The following is a 22,589-nucleotide window of genomic DNA, read 5'->3' as shown; positions in this document are numbered from 1 at the left end:
CTCACTTAATCTCCGCATGCCTAACAAAAATGAATGTGTCCTCATGTAACGCAACCGGTGCTCGTGTAAAGCGCTAGGATACCCGATTTGGGTCAAGTTCGCGCTATATAATTCTCTGTAAAAAAAAAAAAAGGTCATAACGATGTGGGTGGCACACCTCAGCTCCCTTTGTATGTGACGGTCTAGAGGAATGGCACAAAGCCCAGCTGTCACCCAACTCAGACATGTATTCCAGAAACCAGCAGATTTCACAGATTGGTTAAAGTAAGGAAATACCAACTTTCTAAAAGTATATATATCAACATGAGCGACCCAGTATACCCTTGTTCGCTTTGGGTAGGTAAGCGTCTGGTAATGTTGCCAACAAAGGTTATATTTATCAGACTTAACAAGTACTTTTAGATATCTCTAACTAATATCCACAGTTAATTGAGAAAGACAATAGGCAAATAAGATTCAAGGTTAAAAAATAAATTAAAAAAACCTGTGTATTTCTTGGATCAATTATATTGTATTTGAAACATAAAGATAACACAAATGGTTAAAAAAACAAATAAAAGGGGGGTGGGGGTCTTCAATGGAATTGAAGACAGAAGCAATACATACTTAACGCTGACATTTATCTAGTTATCAGTACTCAAAGGCCCATTTTCCATGCATCAACAAAATGGGGACTGTCCTACACATAGGAACAAAGTCTCCTCAAATAAATCGTAAAAAAACGCAAGGAAGATGGGTTAATGCGTTGACCTTTTGATCTCTGCTGAGATGAATCGACGAGACCATCATCAAGACAAAATGTTTCTGAAGATCTGAGACATTAACATTAAAAAAAGTATGACAATGCATAATAAAATAACAATAATTAATGCACCCGGAGGAGGAAATGAAAAAGGAAGATCTAGTCTGAATATTTTGTTAAAAGACCCAAAGCATAGCAAATGAAAGGGTACGCATAAGTGAGGCTAGAGCACACAGAAGGAAACCAATAAAAGGGTCATTCAAAAATGTTTTGAAAAATATAACGGCACTTCCAGAGGCTACATTCTGGGAGATTTTATAGAGGGAACCAACGCAGTTGAGTTGCAGAATCTAGAAAGGATACACCTAAATGAAAGAATGGCCAAAAAAACGGTATATTACCAACATAAGCAAGGCAAGTGGTGATCTAACAGCAGGGCCAGACTGGCCGTAGCGGGCACCGGGTGTTACCCCGGTGGGCCGCCAAAGGTGGGGGCTTGTTTTGGTCAGCAATATTGACCCCATGTAACAAAATCGGCCAAAATCGGCCCTCGCAGATAACTCGGCTGCACCCCCCTCACCCAGGGGGGCTGCCTGAGCAGTTTGCCAGGGCCAGTTTTGGTTCTCAGTCCGGCCCTCTCTGACAGAATCAGAGAAAGAAGTTTCACTGCAATAAATACATGGAATTCAAATTAGGCTGCACCCACCAAAAATTGACTTCTAGCTCGAAAAGCATAAGACCGTGAGATCTGGAAAACTGCAAGATTTATAGGTGGCTAAAAGATGAAAAATGAGTTCTTCAAATGTCACGAGCCCTAACAGAATACATAAAAAACAAATGATGTTTGCTTGTTTGTTTTTTTTGTTTTGAAAGTTTTATAGAGCGTGAACAAGATCCTCACGAATATCAGAGCGCTTTACACACATAGTGCTTATAAATACAACAAGAATCATTAACAAAACATTTTGTGCAAAGATGAGCAAAACGGTGTAAGCCAATGAGTAACCATAGAGTCAAGGCAAAGGCAACATAGGTGCCTAGGTGGTCTGGCTGACCGTTGTCATAAAAGGAAAAATAATGGGTCTTGAGATTTCCTTGGCCTATATTCATGTGAATTTAGCCAAGAGGATTGATTTTACTTCTTTTTTGAAGGATGCCGTGGATGAGATAAGTCTGGTTTCTGGAGGGAGAGCATTCCAGATCCTGGGCGCCATCCCTGAGAAGGACAGTTTATATGTTTTTTTCTTGTTGAATCTTTGTGGTTTCAATAGTAGATTTTCTGCGCTTCTTGTGGCTCTGGAGCCACCCGAGATTGTCAATTTCTGAGCGAGGTAACTGGGCGAGTTGTGATGTATAACCTTATGCATCAGGTTTATTCTAGCTTCGTATGGCAGCCAGTTCAAGGATTTCAAGCCTGGAGAGATTTGTGAGCGTTTTTTAGAACCAGTGATGAGCCTTGCTGCAGCATTAATAGAGACTCTTAGGAGTGCAGTTGTCGATATGGGGAGGCCACAGAGGGCGACACTTCCATAATCTAAATTGTATACAAAAAGATTATGGGTTTGCTTAAATTGAGCCGCACTTCTCAAAGTAATGCCAGTTATTAAGAGAGAGTCTGATAATATCCGTGGCAACTGAGGCCAGGGTGCTTTAAAGGTATATGACACCTACCCACCAAAGTGTCAATTAGTCCTTGAATTCAGCCGAATCCAGGTCACATATGAAAATACAGAATACCCAAGCACACCAATATCATTATTTCCACACAGGAGGGCGCATAGGTATAGCTTCAAACAAGTCAGCAGTTTCTCAACGCCCTATATCCAATAAATCCATACGTATCTCAATAGATTCAATCAAATAGTCCAGTCAGATCTTCTGTCTTGAGGTCTGGTTTTTAATTTCCACAAGTTCACAAGAATCCACGTAACAGCCGACGCGCGTTTCGCCTACAGGGCTTTCTCAAGGCTTAGTATAATCTCTTAAGGACCTGGAAATAGTGGATTTTTTTTCATAGAAGCTGTGTCCCTTGACGATAAATAATATTCCAATTGTGCGCAAACAGTGGGACACACTCATAGGTCAATAGTGACTGTTCAAGCTTTGAATCGTATTCGGCAAAGCAAAAGTCGTAATGTCAGTAGGTGAAATCCATTTAGGCTTGTTAACCGAGCCTCATCATAGTAGCAGCGAGTTTGGTAGGATTATGATAGATCCCAACGTCTTGAATTTTATGAACTGTTGCCCATGGTCTGTCCTCGATTATTTTTTTCTCGTACCTCAGTCCTGGGATATAGGGCGTTGAGAAACTGCTGACTTGTTTGAAGCTATACCTATGCGCCCTCCTGTGTGAAAATAATGATATTGGTGTGCTTGGGTATTCTGTATTTTCACTTCCATAATCTACTCGAGGGATAACTAGAGCTTGTACTGCGGTCCTGAAGTCATTGGCTGGCAGGAAGGGTTTCAGCTTCCTCAGTGTATTGATTTGGAAATTTGCTCCCTTAGTTGAATTACTGATATGATGCTGCATATTGAAATTTCAGTCAAGGGTTATGCCTAATGATTTCGCTGAGTCCACGATGATTGGTTGAACGTTGAATGCAGTAAGATGTTTAACCCAATCTTGAATGATGGGGACTTTGGCGGATGGTGCTATTAGGAGGAATTCCTTTTTTAGAGCGTTCAGTTTGAGATGATTCTCTGTGTGTTCCTAAGCGTTGTGTTGAGTAGTTTGATGTCTTCAGGGGTGTGTATTTTAAGGTAGGTTGGGTATTGTCTGCGTACATGTGAAATTGCACATTAGATGCTTGAGTGATTCCATGACTAAATTGAACAATGTCGGGGATAGGGAGGATCCTTGTGGGACACCTAATTTTACTGGAACTGGTGTGGACAGGGTATTGTTGATCTTGAATTTTTGAGTCCGGTTATGAAGAAAGGAGGTAAACCACTTGAGCACTGTCCCTGATAGACCCATTCTGTGATTCAACAGATCTATTAGGGTCTTGTGTTTGACCGTATCAAAGGCTGATGAAAGGTCGAGTAGGATGAGGAGGCAAGTACCGTTCTGATCAAGTATTTGAAGCGCGTCATCAATTATTTGTGTCATAGCTGATTCTGTGCTGTGGCCTGCTCGGAAGCCTGATTGCTGTGAGTTGAGGAGGTCAAAGTGCTCGATGTGTTTTGTTAATTGGAGGTGTACACATTTTTCTAACAGTTTAGCCAAGGTAGGGATATTGGAAATAGGGCGATAGTTGTTTAGGTCGGTGGGGGTCAGCTGTGGGTTTCTTTAGTATGGGCGATACTTGTCCCACTTTAAGGGAGTCTGAGATGCATCCTTGTTGAAGTGAACTGTTAATGATTTTGGTCTAGAGCGGGAGAAGCAATGGGATAAAGTCCTTTACAGCGTTTGCGGGGAGAGGATCAGTGAGGTGATTGGAGGGCTTCAGAGTACTGAGAATCTTGCCTATAGTTTCTTCCGTGTAACTATCGAAGGACGACCATGAAGCCTTGTTTTTTAGATCAAGGGATGTTTTGCTGTGAGGGCTAGAGTGTAAGTTTAGGTCAATGAGGAGATCTTTCCTGATGTTGTCTGTCTTTAGATTAAAGAAGGCAGAGAATTCTTCACAGGTCGGTTGTGTGCTAGTTGTGTTTTGTAATCGTTGAGGTTCATCCTTGGATTGAGTTTTGATTAACTCAAACAGTTTTTTTGCCGGTTTCTTGCTCGGTCTAGCTGGTGGCTAAAGAAGTCTGCTTTCGAGCGCTTGATCTTTCTAAAATAAGCGTTTCTTTTTGTCCTTAGAGTTTTAAGGTGCATAGCCGATGGGACTGATCTCCAGTTGCGTTCCGCCAATCTCAAAGATCGTCTATCTTCGTTAAGCAGCCCGTCGTACCATGGTTTTGAGTTTTTAGAGGAAACTCTTTTTAACTGAAGGGGAGCAACCTCATTGATTATTGAGGTCATAGATTTGAGGTAGTGGTTGGTGAGAACCTGTACGCCGGAGGCGCCGGTAGGTGGTAGGAGAAGAATGTAACTTAGAGATGGTAATGAGTTGGGATTGAGTTTCTTCAGGTCTCTTTTCCAAATCTTTGGTTTGGTGGATTGAGCCGGGTTAAGTTTCACGGATTCATTGATGAAGAAGGTGATAATATAGTGGTCTGACAATCACAGGATTTGATCGATTCGAGTTGAATAGAGTCGCCTTTGGAGATGATTAGATCCAAGATAGAGCCTTTGTTGTGTGTAGGGCTGTTGCAGATTTGGGTGAGGTCTAGAGCGTCGAGGAAGTTTTTGGGAATATTGACCACAGAGTTGTTGTGATCGTTCCAGTGGAGGTTGAAGTCACCAAAGAATATTTGTGTGTTTTGTCATCCAGAATTCGTTGTGATCATGTCCATGAGGTGTTCAGTGAAGGTGAGGTTATCCCCTGGTGGATGGTAGATAATATGTAAAGAGCATACTGGATTGCCATTGCTGTTGATGTTGAGGCAGATGTGTTCACAGGAGGAGAATACAGGGGATATGGCTTTATTTACGGAGAGTCTGCTCTGGTGTATACATGCGATTCCAACCCCTGTCTTGCCACTCCTGTCCAATCTGATGATGTTGTAATTAGGGGGTACTAGAATGTCGATGAGTGGCGATGAAGATTTTGTTAACCAGGTTTCAGTGAGTATTGTCAGGTCTAGGTCGTGCGCGATAATGAGGTCGGCTATGTTTGCTGCATGTCTAGAGGCCAATCTACAGTTCAGGAGTGTGCATTTAAGCTGGGGAGTGGTGAGGGAAGAGGAGGGATCCCGAGTGAGTGTGACTTTTTTAAGATTATTGTTAATGATACATCTATTGTTGTGTGTGGATGACGTGTGAGGGTTGGGGTGGAAAGTGGGGAAGGGAAGGTCTGTGAGGGCTATGTGGGTCATGAGAGCGGGTTCATAAGAGTGTAGAAGGGAGCGTATGTCGTACCCCGAAAGTGGATTGATGCTTCGCAGTGGGTGGGTGGCAGAATTACGGGAGGGAATTGAAGTCCAGTAGGGAAGATTATGTTTGTGGGAGAGTGGAGGGTGGGTAGAGGGCTTGCTTGGAGTAAAGCTTCAGGAGGGTCTGGGGTGCCTTGGTTGATTTGAAATCAACTCTTTAAAAGTATGGAGTTCCTCTTTAATTTAGAGAAGTGTGGACATAATCTTGTCCAGAGTGGTGTTTGGAATGGTTATGGTAAGGGTAGGTGTCTGTGGTATGAGTTGAGGAGTCTTGGCCCGGTTCAATGTGTAATCTGGTGCAGGCGTGGGAAGAATAGGAGGGGGTGTTGTGTATGGGGTTGGTGAGGGTGAGGGGGTGTGGGAGGTATGGCCGGGAGTGAAGTGTGCTCTGGTGTATGATTTGAGAGAAACATAGGAGAGGGTGTTGCGTGTGTGATTAGGAGAGTTGTTGCTGAAGCTATCTGAGTAGTAGGTAAGGGGGTGTGGGAGGTGTACTGGGGGTGGAATATGTTCTGAGGGTGGATTAGAGGGGGTGGGATGTTCATTAGATGGTTGTGGTGGAGAGTCATTTTACAAGCCACCTGGTGATCACAGGGGTGTGGGCTGGAATGGGGGGTTCAGTGTTGGAGGTGAACAGGTGGAATAGGGATGGTGCAGGGGGGAGGAAGAAAGTGTTGTTATGAGGCAGGGCGGAGGTAGGGGGAGGGATGGTGATGAAGGTAGGGGCTAGAGGTGTGGGGGGCTAAGGTCGTTCCGGAGGAGCTTTCAGATTGAGTAGGGGGTGAGTTTGTTGTCACAGCCGTGAGGTGACGTGCGTTGGTGGAGGGGGTAGAAAAGTTGGGGGAGGCGTAAGGATCTGAAAGCCATGATGGCTGGGGAATTGGGGGGATGAGAGTGGCATTATGGGTTGGGGCTGTGGTATCTTGAGTGCTAAGTGCGGGGGTCGATTGGGTAGTCGTAAGTGGATTAGACACATGCTCTTTAATAATGGGGAAGATGTTATCTAGTAGATTTAGACTACGGTCCGTGGACTGAATGAGAATAGTTCCGTTATTGTAAATGGTGATGGTTGCTGTCGCTTGGAAGAGTTGTGATGGTGCAAAGGAAATCACTAGACCATGAGCGGATTTCCTCGTGGAAGAGATCGAGAGTAAGGCTAGGAAGGCTTTCCTCCATTGGGTTCTACGTTTAGTGTGGAAGATGATGTCAGTGGTTGTGATCCCGTTGTGTAGTGAAAAATAAGGATCAGCAAAGGGAGTTTCTGGGTGAGCTTTTAAAAAAAAATTATGTTTGAAGCGTTTGGCAAATTCTTTAGAGAGTTTGGGGGGGTAAATGATATTGTACGTTTGAGTGCCTGTGAGTTCCATGTTGTGAGCTGGGGTGTAAGTGAGGGGAGTAGGGTGTGAAAGTGTGTGCTATAGTGTGCTGTAGTATAGGCTAGAGTGTCATAGCTGGTTGGGGTCAGGGTTGAGTCGGGGCTAATGTATTAAGGTTGTGAAAGTGGTTGAGGCAGTCTAAGATGGCTGACTTTTTAGTCGAGAGCATACTAGAGGGTTATACAGTCCTTTGTTTGTGTCCATAGGAGGACAGATGGGGAGGACAGAATAGTCCTATTTCAGTTGTAGTCCTGTTTCAGTTGCAATGAAAAAGAGAAATAGGCCCATGAGGAAGAGTTGTAAAGACCTTGGAGGTGAACAATGGGTGGGTGAGGGGGCCACTTGCCCTGTTTTAAAGGAAAGACATCCATTTTGGAGCAGATACCCAATCGGCCATTTTGGGAAAAGCTATCCCCCAAAAGTCACTGACCTGCACCAACAGATAAAGGGTCACAATGAGAGAATCAAATGAGCAAATAAAAGGTTACTTTTTGTTGTGGCTGTAGTAGTATTCAGAGAAGATTGATTTAGTTGGTGTTGTAGATCGCTCTGTAATTCAAGTGCAGTGAAGTAGCTGCCGCTACACAGGCAGGTTTGGCCTCTTTAGGATCTGATGTTAGATCATAAAGTGAAACGTGCAATCGTCGTTTCTGTGTGCGTTATTCAGGCGGGGGCAGGCTGCACCTCGTACTCTCCCGGAGGTCCAGCAAGTCAGGCACCATCCTCGAGGCGCTCGGCAGGTGCCATGTCCCCGCTACCATTGGGGGTCTCGCCCAGACGCAAAGTACTCTCCAAGGGACACCGCCACTGGGGGACGAGAGGGCAGACGTGTCGGGACTACAGCAGGCAGGGGGTCGAGGAGCTCAAATGAAAATGGGGAAACAGAGGAGGCACTGGAGGCACCCCCACCTCGTCGTGGGAGCAGCCGCTGCCAACGCTCCCGATTCTGCGTCCATCCTGATGGTCTTGGAGCCCGCACTGGATGGTCCTACAGGCTGTCGCTGCGGAGGGCGAGGTATCCGCGGGCCTGTTTGTGCATCGTGGAGGATCTCCTGGTGAATAGGAGGCCCCGCTCTGGGGGTTGACACTGCGGGAGCGAGGCATCCACGGGCCCGGCCGCGCCGCCTAAAGGACTACCCAGAGGGTAGAGGGCCGGGAGATTGGGCTCTGACGATGCTGCAGAGGCGGGACCACACCGAGCAACAGTCTCCTCAGGGGCCTATCTCCCGGATCATTTCACAACAGCTGTCGGGCTCAGCGACAGATCCAAGACTGGGTCTCCCGGTCACTCCACAATGGGTGTCGGATCAGAGACAACCAGACAACATCAAAGGTGGAGGGCGGCCAGAAAATCGTCGGACTGCGGTGAAAAACCAGGTAAGGGCCGTAATATGCTTCAGTTAAGGGCGATGATGCTGGCTTTAATCCTGTTACTCGTAGGAAAACAGATTTGTTCGCTGCTTGATGCTAACAGGGATAATCTCTAGGGAGAGATCCAAAGCGTAGGAGCTTCTTCGAAAGGGGAGTTTAACATAAAGCAAACCCCAACACACTAGCGTTGTGCAGAGCAATTTTATGTGAACCACTTTAAAAATGGGGCTGATGTGTTCGAAAGCCACAAGAACATACTTGTTTCTTATCCAGGCTTATTTGTCCAAGTCTGTATTGCTTCACATGCGGGTGGCTCTGGGCTGTTAAATAGAAGCCATAAGCAAAAGCACTGTAGGCGGATGCTTCCTGATTTACTTTTCCTGCACGCTTGAGTATAATCCATGTCACACTTCCAGGACATAATAATAGAACAAAAAACTGGCTTTGAAAATCGCATGGGTACCAAGGACTTGAAAACGTTATGGAAAATATAATTTTTGACATGGAACTTACTTAGAAAAAGCCGTGGTCATAGTGGCAATCGGTGTTCCTTGTACGCTTACCACAACCGTTGGTAGCTATGTAGGATATTGAACTTTCTAAAAGTGGCATTTTGAGACTTGCAATTTATAAACAAACTTTAATAAAAGATGTGTTTTTAAATTGTGAGTCACAAAACGTACTTTTCGTATCTTTTCTCAATTGCAAGTTACACTTGTAAAATGTTACAAGGCACCTCCAATACTAACCTATTGGGGAGATAGGCCTTGCAGTAGTGAAACATAAATTTACAAGTATTTTACTACTAGGACATGTAAAACTTAAAAGTAAATTGCCCAGGGGCTTCCCCGGACCTACTTTAGGGGTGACCTAGTTGTAATAAAAAGGAAGGTTTAGGCCTGACAAGTAGGTCATCTTGTCAGGTTCAAATGGCAGTTTAAAACTATTCGCACAGGTTCTGCAGTGGCAAGCCTGAGACATCTTTGAAGGGCTCCTCATGTGGGTGGCACAATCAGTACTGCAGGCCCACTTACAGCATTTGATTTACAGGCCCTCTGCACATGTAGTGCACTTACTAGGGACGTACCAGGAAATAATATATGCCAATCATTGAGAATCCAAATGCCATTACATTTTAGACACAGATCACATGCACTTTAGCACTGGTCGGCATTGAAAAAATGCACAGAAACCTAAAGCCAGCAAAAACTAAGTTTGTCACACAGTCATAAATAGGAGGTCAGAAGGCAAAAAGCCAGGAGAAACCATGCCAAAAGGTGCCAGGTCTTACAATGTTCAAACAGACTTGTTTTACATTGCTTTTGAAACCGGAGAATTAAGGGTGTAGAGATCATTCTAGACAATTCAAAGGATTTGAGCCAACTGACTCTGCATCCTTGTGCCTTAACTGTTTTTGTTTTGGTGTACTCTAAAGTCTGCTAATAAAGTTATTACAGTGCAGGACGTAATATAAAAAAAGTAAATGGCGGAATAATTCTATTTGTTGTTACCACTACTAGTTATTTTTGGTGCATTCCAAACCACTGACTTTTGTGCACACTGTGCCTTTACAAAGCATAAGCGACCATGAACAAATCAGTCTTGGCCCAGCTCCATGAAGGACAACAAACTACACTAAATGAAATGAAAAAGAAATGTATAAAGCGCAATACAATTACCCAAAGGTGTCAAGGTGCTGGCTCATCAAGTAAACATATGCCGTGGGGTCTAAACTCAGAGTCAAAGGTTAAACAGCCATGTGTTCAGCACCTTCCCAAAGGTCAACAGGTGAGTTTAATCTTTTAGTCTTTGGGAAAGAGAATTCCAGAGTTTGGTCGTCCTGACTAGAAAGCTTCTACCGCTCAAATCACTTTTCTTGAACCGCGGGGTCACCAGATTTTGGGCCTGAACTGAGCATAGCTGATGTGTGGGAACATACAGGCGATGCTTGTGCTTGAAAAAGACTGGCCCCATGTCATGAGTTGCTTTAAATGCTATGCAAAAGGATTTAAACTCAATGCGTCACTTCACTGGTAACCAGTGTAATTCTTTTTAAGGCGGAAGTGGCTGATTTATGCTTTGTTCAACAAAAGACGGGCAGCAGCATTTTGCGCGATCTGTAGTTAAGCCAGGCATTTGGACCTGAGGTTGATAAAAAGACCGTTGCAATAATCGCCTCTGGATAAAACCAACGCAGTGATCACCAGCTTGCGTAGATCAGCAGAAATAAAAGGGAGGATCTTTGTCAAAACGTTTAACATTTAGAAGGATGCTGAGGTAAACTAGTTCGTATGACCTTCAAATGTGAGCTTTGAATCAAAGGTGACACCTAGGTTTTTTACTTTATTTGAGGGGGTGGGCAGAGAGCACAGTTCCGATGGCCAGAGGGCTGGGGACCAAAAGGTGGTGTTGCTGCCAACAAGTAGAACCTCAGTGTTGTTGGAGTTTAACTTCAAACAGTTAGTAGCCATCCAGTCTCCAACTTGATGGAGGCAGGTATAAAATTGCTATGTCCGATGGTGAACCTGTCACTGACACCAGAATTTGGGTATCATCAGCATAGGATATTGCTGAGAAGCCCAGCGATCTAATCAGCTGCGCCAAAGGGGCAACGTAGACGTTACAACGGGAAAGGCTTAACGATGAGCGCTGAGGGACTCCACAGGGTAGTTTAAAGTTGTTTGACTTAAATTCAGAAAATGCTACGAATTGTTCCCAGTCAGCTTTTCCTTTTATGCCTATCCTTGCAAGGCATTCCAGTAGTTTTGTATGACTGACAGTATTGAATGCAGCACAAAGGTCAAGCAGCGCAAGTGCTGCATTACCCCCTGCATCAACCGCCTGCCCAATCTGTCCGGATGCAGAGATCAGTGCCAGTTCCGTACTGTGGTGATTCTGGAAGCTGGACTGGGTGGTATCCAGGAAAGCATTTGTCTCAATATATTCAGATAGTGCTGTGTTCATTGCCCTCTTGACTATCTTAGCGGATAGAGGTAGTCTTGAAATTGGCCGATAGTTATTAGGATCAGCCCCATCAAGGTTAGCTTTCTTTAGAAGGGGAATAACTGATGCCAGTTTCCATTTAGTAGGAAAGATGCCTGAGGGGAACATTTGATTATAAATGGGGGAAAGATGAGGAGCAATTGTTTCTGATAGAAGCTGAAAAATCTTTGGGGCGTGAGGGAAGGGCATGGTCTAGTGGTGATCCCGATTTGGTAGATAGAAGTAGCAGTTTGATGACCTGATCAGATGTTAGGAATGGAAAATGTAATAGTTCAGGAGGCTCCATTGATTTTGGGGTCCATGTTAGAGGTGACCGACGTTTCTTGTGGGACAGTTGCACATTTAGACAGTGATGTAGAGAAGCCACTGTAAACTAATGTAAGTTTATACTGAAAGAAAGTAGCCAGAGAATTACTGAAAGTCTGGCTTACTAGAGTTTTGGCTATTTCAGGGGGTTTGGCTAACTTTTCTACTGTAGCAAATCATTATTTAGACACATTGTTAGCTGCTGTTATGGCTAGAGAGAAATAAATGGTCTTCTCCTCCTGCATTAGTTTTTTTATAGTCTAGCAATGATTGTTTATACACAGATCTATCATTCATATCATAGTGAGACCTCCACTTCCTTTCTAAACGGCGACAGTTCTGTTTTTGGAGTCTAAGTTGTTCAGTAAACCAGGGCTGCGAGCGTCTAGCTCCTTGGTTAGTGATGTATTTTTCAGGTAAGACCTGGTAAATTGTGTTGAGAATCCACTCTTCAAATGCAACTGCCGCTATGTCGGGGTCTTATTGTATTTGGGGGGATTTAGGGCTAGAGAGCTTTCAAGAATAACAGGTTAAATTTTGTGCTGAATAATGTCTCCTCTGAACGAGAACATAAGTTAACACTGACTGGGTTTGGCCCTTTAGGGCTGCATCAGGGAGGTCATATTGCATAGTGAGCAATGGAGGACCTGTCTGGCTATACCTTTGCCACATAGGATAATTCACTTGGGAAAAACAAAGTGATAATGGGGTGCTTGAGTTATTCTTATCCGCTCTGGGTGCATTCTACACCATTGCGTTTTTTCATGCTCTGCTATTAGAACGAGGAATCAAATATATCAAAATAGAGACAAGCCCAAACTGGTAGACCATGTCACCAGTAAATGGGAACACAAGCATCCACAGATTTATTTTAGCCTTATTGGCATTATAGTAATATGTTTAAAACATTTAACTGCAGGAACTTTCGTAGGTGTAATATGCAGCAAAGAGTCGCTATTAGTGGGACTTTGCTTATGCAAATATATATCAATCTATTTGTAAACCTTCCCCATGGAAACGCCTTAGTCCCAGGAGAATCTTCATTAATCTGATGGGTATGTTAATAGACTGCTCCACAGGGACATTCAGTGTTGCATTTAATGAGATGCTCCATGTAGAAACTGAGCACATCATAACATATTTCTGGACTTGGCTCACTACGCCCTTCAATGACCGTAATCCATTAAGCCACCAACTTTGAGCAATTAGGAGATTACTGAAGATGTTATTGACAACCTGTGGTTAGTTGTGCTCAAGGTTTCGAAGCGGTTCCAGAAAACCAGAACAAGAAACCTCAGACCTAGAGGATGCAGGAGAATCATCAAGCACTTATGTGGGCTTCTGTACTACAGCCAGGTCTAAAGTGGGACAGATAAGGTCATTATTGAATTAGAATTAGATTTTATACAGCAGAAAAACATCTGAAGGTCACTTGGTGCTAGTTTTGTCTGTAGAGTAAGTACATTGGGACATCTAATAAAACCATGTTTTTAAGGGTCTTTCTAAAATGTAGATAGTTGGTTGTGTTTGCACTTTGCGAGGAAGGTGATTCCAGATGTGGGAGGCTTGGACAGAGATGCATTGCCCTCCAGTAACTTTCTATGAAAGAGAGGATCAAACATGGAGATTGGTGATACTGGATTGAGATTCCTAATAGGAGTGTTGCTAGAAACTCTTCTAAAAATTGATGCAGGTAATTTATCATATAGGGAGTGGTAGATAAAACAAACTTGAACATTTCAAGTTACTCTGTTTTAATCACTTCTGCCTGTATGATAAATCACCCACATCAATCTGGAGAAGAATTAGGTTATGCACATGTAGCCAGACTTTTACACATATATAGCCATTTGGATCCTTTCAAGATTGTTTTTCCTCAACTATAGTGAGGAGCTTCAACTACTGTCCTAGTTGCCTGATTTTAAATCCCTTGGAAACTGGGCAGTGAGGTGTTTTAGTATCCAAATAAATGGACATATCTAATCAGGATCCAATAATGCTGCAATACAAAGCTGTCTGTATTCATGGGAAAGAATAGGAATCAGCGTTCAGAGAATATGCATTTTCAAGTGGAAGCTTACAAAACCTATTCATAGTTTTACCCAAAAAAGCTACAACTATTTCCTGGCAGTAGCTACATTGTCAGCTTCTCCAGAGATTTTAGAAAGTGGTTCAGAGTATAATTTTTATATGTGATTGTATGGACATTTAATATGGTGATGAAAGAAGAAAGAGGATCTTGAATGGATCAACATCTGACCAATATAAACAAAATATTGTCAGACTCTTTTACTTTTGACTATATTTGCATGTTATGTCTAGGGGAAGTGTAGATTTTTTGTGTGCCTAATTGGACAGTTTCACCCTGTGTAAAGAAGGTAAAATTCTTCAACTTCACCCAAGATTACGTTTCAGTTTCAGCTCTCTAGTCCTTGCAGCTGGACATCTGGTGGACTGGACATGTGGCTTCATGGAATCCTTTTCCCCACTGTCATTCATTGTCACTAGCCCTGATTGACAGTGGGGAAACAGAATTGACTACGTCGCGAGAGACCAGGCATTGCAGCTTCTCCCAGCCCTTTCTAGACAGCTTGTGTATGCTTCAATTCTTAGCAATATGATGTTCCAGTCTGGTCGGCGGAGGGATCAAAGATGCACATTTGTATGAACACAGTTATCATCCCAATGAATTGTATTGCTCAGTATTGCATTTGCGTTATTAGTTAGATTTTGAATGATATAATATAATACAATATAATGAATGTTTTTGTTGAAAGTATGGAAGCTGTATTTTCTTACCTTTTGCTAGGCTTATTGGTTGTCCTTTTCTTTATTTTCATTCCTCAGATTTAAGGTATACAGTACTGGAGAATGTGCCTACATCAGGAACAACGGGATATTTCTGTCTGAATGCACAACGCCAAGAAGATCGATATGCGAAAAAAGGCCGTACAACTGAGCGAGGCGATTTTCACATTTCTTATCACAGTTACACTTATTTAAACTACAGGCGATGATATGGATTTAAAAAATCAAGTACACTCCGTTATTTACATGCATTCCATTGTAAATTTAGGATCTCCAAAAAATGTGGGAGGAGATAAGAGGTTTCTACTTTTTCCTCATTTTGTTGTTGTACGTATTGTGGAATACATTTATCTTTTCACAGATTTCACCTAAAAATCGAATATGCGCCTGGGTTTTTTGTTAATTTTATGTATATGTTAATTTTTTTATCATCACCCAGTTTTTCTCTTATTTCGAGCAGTTTACATTTAAAAAAATCTATTTTGCTTGAAGTCTCCATAAAAAGCCAATTAGTAGAGGCAACCTAATATTCTGAGTTGGCAAAGTTGGGAAACGACACAGAGGCTATTTTGGAATGTATAAATCAACTTCATAGGAGTGGAAATCAGACTGTGTCAAATGAAAGCCAAATTACCACAATATATACATAATTTGAATAATATATAGTCCTCCCTTTATGTTTAGCAACATTTATGTTCAATAAGATTTGAGCAAGTTTTATTTATTTGTGCTAGACTATAAGCTTTCTAAATAACGTTATATTTGAAACATAATAGTTTGGTGTGGTGCTTTATAATAAGTTGTACTTTTAGGGGCAGATGTATGTAAAAAAACACTATATATTTTGAAATAAGATATATTGTTTCTTATGGAGCATAGACATGGATATAAACCTCTAAATGATTGGCTATGGAAAATGTATACAGTGAATTATATTGGTCATCATTTTTCATGTTTACTGGAGGAAAGGAGTTTTAATCCCATTTTAGAAATGACAATAGGGGTGCGTTATAATCACAGGTAGTGTGAATTCAGGTATATTCTAAGTGACTAATGTATTAGAAAAGAAAGGGGTTTTTGTATATCTAAAGCATCCCCATGACTAATGCAAATCATAAGTGTGTTTTAGAGATGTAACTGACTAAAATGTGTGTTGTTTTGTATTGATGTCTGATGAAAAAGGTTAACAAATGTGTTTATAAATGAGATCCAGTGTTATGTTTCATCACAATAATTTTGTAGAGGGGTTTAACTATTTGTAAATGTTAGGGTATATGTTAAATCGTGGTTAATTTGTGTGTAGAAAGGAGCACATAATGTAACCTGTGCATTGTTAACTTAGATTAATTTTAGGCCTGAAAAGCATTTTTAATGCACGTCCAGCTAATATTTGAATTCATATTTTGCTTGCACAGTGAAATGTTGCATGTATATTGTGGTCCCACTGTAGGTGGACAAAGTTTCACTAGTTGAGAGAAAGAGTTATTGTTCTTAGTAGACACAAGAAACGAGTTCTCGTGGGAGAAGGAGATGGCACCAAGGATATTTGAAATAACTCATTGTGTGAATGGAGGGGAATAGAAGAACGCTGGAGAGTGTTAGAATAATGGAAATTTACTAGTGAAGTTGTGGGAGATGTATCGATTAAAAATTACGTTCAATTGTTATTCAGTCAAAATATCGAGTTTGAAATGTCGACTAACATGAATATAGGGGCAGATTTACAATAACTGGTGCACCCCTGCAGATCAGCAGGGATGCACCAGTTACTTTGGGTGACATTAGGAACCCCTTGTGCAATCATGGATGCGCATTGAGGAGAGACAGATGCGTGACGCATTGGTCAGCGTATATGTGACACAGTGCTGGAGTTGTGTCACAAGCATGACGCAACTCCAGCACTGCTCAGGGTCGGCCCATACCTATAGTGCGGCGTCTCTCCTTACGCCTGCTACAAGAAGACTATCAGAGGATCATTTTATGAAGGATGTCAGAAGTCCCCAGGGATAGTGTGAGAGAGCAGAGACATGCATGTGAGTGGCCACGCTCTTTTATAAAGGAGTCTGGTAGGAAGGGCTGCTGCGGAGAAGCTGTTATGCTCAGTGCCACTGTAGTAATGTTTTCAGCTGAAGTGCTGCCAGTAAGACTATTGAGTTGTGTGATTGTGGAGTTGAGGCGTGTGTTGCGTCCACCATCGCCATCTTGTGGCCTTTGATAAACAGTACTCAGAGATTAATTTGTATGTGTCCCAGCAGAGTGAGAAGAAACTGGAACTACACGGTTTTATCTCACTTCGGGACACAGTTCAACCCACAGCTTAATCTGGTCAGCTGTGCAAGCTCTGCCAAGTGTAACTCTTTTGTATGGCAATGTCAGGTATTGCAGTACTGTGAGAAAATTACAGAAAATGTTTCACTCTGGGTGCTACAGCACGGCTCCCCAGAGAAGCTGTTTTGCCTGGATGCTCCCTTGACAAATCCGTATTCAGGGGCTGCATTGCACCTGTTGCTGTCTAGGCAGATCTAGGCTGAGATGACTGTGGTATCCATGGCAACCATCTAACCCCCAGGCCCAGCCTACACTTACCTGCCTGGGATGTGGGGACAGACGCACCAAAAAGCTTTAAACTAACTTACAACACTTGGCACGGCTTTTGTGCTCAACCTATTGAAGACCTTTATTCCAGTTTTATCGAAAGACTAGCGTGCCTGTGCACATAAATGACAGAATAGGAACATCACTTTACTTGTGGCAATGGGGAATTAAGACCTACAATTGCTTGCATTGCCCATAAACAGACATAGCTGTCACTTTTATCAGTTTTCTTATGTGATATTCTAAAGTTTCATTTAGCCCGTGTGTGACACTTCAATGTTTTTTTGTATGACACCTTATTGCAGCCAGAATCAACCAGTTACGCCTATCAGGTGACTTCCAGGTACCTCACGTCCAATGTTATGGTCCTTAAATTAACAGCAGCAACGCTGCCAATGTACTAACTTGGGCCACTTTTCTAAACTGGTCTTCCGTCTTGAATTCAGGATCTCTTGAGCCCATCTTTGTATGAAGGATGTCAGAAGTCCACTGGGATTGTGTGAGGGAGTGTAGACATGCATGTGAGTATCCATGCTCTTTTATAAAGGAGTCTGGTAGGAAGGGCTGCTGCGGAGAAGCTGTTATGCTCAGTGCCACTTTTGAAATATGTCCACCTGTAGTGCTGCCAGTAAGGTGAACACAGAGTGAGGCAGCTCTAAATCATTGGTGACTAGCTTTTGACCATTTAATATATCCAACTAAAGGCTAATTGACGCACATCCTGGGAGAAATGGACTGAGCAAAGGCCCTTACATAATATAAAACCACTAGCAACCATCTCCCCTTACAGGCGATGCATGATCTAGAAGGATTTAGAGTGAATGATGTTCTCAATCTTGAGACAAAAAAAATCAGATGAGCAATTTTTTTTCTGTTTACTTTTATTGTTAGCAAATATTTGGATTTAGAAACCTCCATGTATCATTTGCCTCCCAGAAAATTATTATTTGTATTCTGTCCATTGTCCATCCACAGGAGCTGCATCTCTGACTGGTGGCTGTGCAACAATATAATGTCTTGACAACGCAGATACACTGCTGCCCTGTTCAGCTGCTAAAAGCTGCGTCCACCATCGCCATCTTGTGGCATTTTCTGCCAACCACAACCTTTCTTAGGCAACATTATAAGACCTGTACTTAATTTTTTTCTGAGGTATGGTGACTAAATAAGAAAATAATAAGAGCAACCAACTTAAAAACACAACATTACAAGATGATCTTTAATTTATATTACACCCCCGCGAAGTTGTTTCAATGGGGTAAAAGGGATACAGACAGATGTCCAAGATGTAACCATGGTCCAGCAGATCTAACTCATATGTTCTATTCTTGCCCAAATCTGAAACCTGTTTTAACTGAAATGGAGAAGTTTTTATCGGGGCTGCTAGAGTGCCAAATCTCTCTATCCCCAACTACTGTGTTAATTGGCAGGGATGAAAATCTAAAAGTTGCACATGAAGCCGAAGCTCTTGTCTTTCTGTGTGTTGCAGTATTAAGAATTCTAATAGCGGCGGCCTGGAAAGATCCAATAGCCCCCTCATTCCAGATCTGGCTAACTAGACTGCTTGGGATCCACAATATTGAGGAGTGTTTATATAATTTTAAGGGACAAAAGAAGAAAGAGTATGGTAAAAAAATCTGGGCCCCTCTAAGTAATTGGAGGAAAACAAGATGATGAAACTGTTGAGTCTTTTGCCTGTATGTAAAGCACTTTAAGACAATGCCTTTTATCTTTTTGTAATCTGAACATATTCTCTTCTGAGCTGATCGTTTTATAGTCTAGTAGAAATAGGCATTTGTGTATATATGTTTCTTCGTAAACCCTCATGTATTCTGTTAGGATATCTTTTTATCCAGCTGATATTTTAACTGTATTTATGATCGTTTTTTTTTTCTTCTGTATTCTAATCCATCTCAATAAAAAAAAATAAAAAAAATAAAAGGTATGGTGACTAAGGGCCTGACTAAGAGTACGGTGGTCCAAAGACAACCGTACCTGCGGTGGGAGTCCAAAGGCCTGATTAAGAGATTGGCGGTCAGACCGCCACAAGCACGATGCAAGACCACCGCCAGGATCCGGGATCCAGACTGTGCGGTGGTGGGGTAATCAGTGACCAATGGTGATGGTGCCGGTGCCGGTGCCGGCACCGCAGTGCTGACCACAAGCGCTTTTCTGACGACCTTTTCATGGCTGTGACCCCACCATGAAAAGGTCACCAGAAAGACAGAGAGGGGGCCCCAAAGAGGGCCCCAGGGCAAATTTTCCCATGAGGGGGTTGTGCATGGGGGCACATGTTGTTCCCTTCTGCTTGCCATGTCATGCATGCACTGTGTGCCTTGCACAACGTGGTGCATGGTACACAGTGCACTGACGTGCAAGTGGCTGCATATGCTTTAGGCTCTATCTATGCCGACGCAACACCTCCAGCCCAGAGGTGTGCTCATAATATGGAAGTCGGGATCCCTCCAGCTTGTCAACGTTCTCCTGACTGCCGACGCTACAGGTTAGAGAAAGGACCAAATATACTGAAATCAGCCCCCTAATGTCAGATCTCCTCGAAGAGGTGTCACAGTTTAGGCTATGCTAAATAATTGTTTAGGTCAAAGACAAGCAGGGGTTGGGGCAATAGGCTGCAGCACTTACTGTACATTTTAATATGAGACTAATAATAAGAATCAGCAGTCAAAATAATAATGTCAGCTTTTCTGGCCAGAAAAGCAAGGAGGCGCTAAATAATTATTTCTCAGTGGTCAAGTTTTGTATGCGCATTAGAGACTCACCGCAGAGCCAATTTGCACATGTTGTTGACATCATCCATACGGGATCATAACCAGGGTGGATTGGTAAGGTGGGCATTCGGGCCATGGCTGAGGGGCCGGTATCGAAGCTCCAGCTGTGGGCTGCTTTTTGGGCAGCCCGGGAGGCCGATTTGGGCGGTGTCTGGTGTGTTCAGATGTCGCCAGCGGTCCAGTGGGGCTCTGAGTTGCCTTTCTGGAGGCCGTAATAACTTTTTCCTGAAACACTGGACGTGACATAAGTTTCCCCGATGGCCGCATGAAGAGGCTGGCGATTGAGCGCACAATACCCCACTTACTGTTCCCTGAATGAGATAAGTTATTACGGATCATTGCACATTGAAAACACTTTTTCAGACTCTGCGATTGAAGTAAAAAACTTAAGAAAATGCAGACTGAATTGGGCTAACACTATTTGGAATTCCCTTTCTCAACAGTGTGAAAAATGTACTTGCCCTGAAGAAGCCCGCAAGGGTGAAACGCGTTGGCTGTTGTGTATTAAATAATGAATAAAAGAATCTACTAAACCATCTAGTGAACCCGACAATTTCTTTGCCTTTGTAACAATGCCTCCCTCATCTTTTGTGATCTAAAGTTGTATTTGAAACCATAGTTGGTAGTTGGTTTTGGGAGTTGATCATTGAACGTTAGCAACTATACGGAGCAATTTTTGAATTATTTATAACCAACACTGGTAGTTAGTGCAGCATTGTATACCCTACCGATATGCTTGCACATAGTAAATCATTCATACATGCAGCCACTCATCAATACAACATTATCATATGCACTCATACACCTATACAGACACTCACACACCGCCACTCATCCATGGATTTACTCACACACCTAGGCAGTCATGCAAAGATTCAAACACACTCCCATTTACTCACCTATACAGTTATACACACACCACCTCACTTATTCATACAATACTAACACATACTTACTCTCTTATATAATCACTGATTCAAGTACACACTCATCCATACAGCCCCTCTCACAGTCACTGACTCTCACGTAAAGTAATTTATATACTTCAGCTCTCACATACTCTGCCTTTTACATATGTAGTTACTTGGACATGTACCACTGAGACATCCATTCATTCACCAACACACCCATACACACACTCACCCACCCATACAGCTGTTTCCTCATGCACTCTTGAACCCATACACTCAGTGAATCAACCACTCACACATCTATGCACAGAGTTACACACCTCGCACCCACCAACCCACACACTTAGTCTCCCATACAAATACTCAGGCAACCAATCAATAACCCTTATAGACACTCATGTAGCTACAGACCAACCCATGCAGCAGCTTACACAACAACACACCGACTGATACAGACATTCACACCGTTTAGTCACTAACCCATGCATTCAGTAAGACACATTTAATCACTCACTTATACAGTCAGTCACGCACCTACTAAATTCTCCATCCAAACACCTATACACCCACTCATTCTTCAATACACCTTGGCATGTATACAATACATATTTAAACTTTACAGAAACACACAGGGCCCGATCCACAGAACTAACTTAAGACAAAATCCTAAACTTACTAGCATTTTGGTATTCACAGAAGGCACTTACTCATCTTGGTATTCACAGAAGTCATTTAGGAGTCCTAAAGTTAGGAGTCCTAACTTTCCTACTCCTAAACTGAGAAAAATCCCAACTTTAAGTCTTTTGGTATTCACAGAAGGCATTTAGGAGTCCTAACTGTACTACTACTAAAGTGAGAAAAATCCTAACCCTAAGACTTTTGGTACTCACAGAAGGCTTTTAGGAGTTGTGGAGTTAGGACTCCTAACTTTACTACTCCTAAACTGAGAAAAATCCCAACTTTAAGACTTTCGGTATTCACAGAAGGCATTTAGGAGTCCTAACTTTACTACTTCTAAAGTGAGAAAAATCTAAGACTTTCGTTATTCACAAAAGGTATTTAGGAGTCCTAAAGTTAGGAGTACTAACTTTAGGACTCCTAAATGCCTTCCGTGAATACCAAAAGTCTTAAAGTTAGGATTTTTCTCACTTTAGGAGTAGTAAAGTTAGGACTCCTAATTTTAGGGCTCCTAAATTCCTTCTGTGAATAACAAAATTAGTAAGTGCCTTCTGTGAATACCAAAATGGTAGTAAGTGTAGGATTTTGTCTTAAGTTAGTTCTGTGAATCGGGCCCACAGTCACTGGATGATGCCATCAGTGATGTCATTTAAGATGTCATCAGTGATGTCACTGACCAAGTCATAATTGATGTAATATGTGACGACATCAGCAGTGAATTGCAGGAGCGCGAGTTATAGTTATCTGAACTAACTATAACGGCGGAATTTCTCTGGTTTTGTAAGAATGAAATGCCCAACTAACTATAACGTCCCTGAAACCTTTGCTTTTTTCAGTGAATTTCGAAGGTCTTTCAAATGCTAATTTCTAACTATAACGTGCCTGAAACCTACGTTTTTTTCAATGAATATATATATGTGTGTGTGTGTATATGTGTGTATACACGCACTCACGCACACAAACACACGCACACACACACACACACACACACCCAGCCCTCCCCACAATGGAATCTGGAATTTACATTTCC

At 42.4% G+C, this 22,589-nt stretch overlaps 1 protein-coding gene across 1 annotated transcript in view; it reads left to right on the top strand.

The window, feature by feature from the left end:
* LOC147700868 (C-type lectin domain family 2 member L-like) overlaps positions 1 to 19,122 on the top strand; it is an 81,885-nt gene extending 62,763 nt beyond the window's left edge. The window contains exon 5 of the mRNA XM_086929763.1: positions 14,626 to 19,122. Coding sequence (XP_086785889.1) covers positions 14,626 to 14,737 — 112 coding nt within the window. The 3' untranslated portion in view covers positions 14,738 to 19,122. The remainder of the gene's footprint in view (positions 1 to 14,625) is intronic.
* Positions 19,123 to 22,589: the final 3,467 nt, after the last annotated feature.

Source organism: Lissotriton vulgaris, chromosome 7 (assembly GCF_964263255.1).
Source record: "Lissotriton vulgaris chromosome 7, aLisVul1.2, whole genome shotgun sequence".
NCBI classification, from domain to species: domain Eukaryota; kingdom Metazoa; phylum Chordata; class Amphibia; order Caudata; family Salamandridae; genus Lissotriton; species Lissotriton vulgaris.
This window is presented reverse-complemented; position numbering and strand designations above follow the sequence as displayed.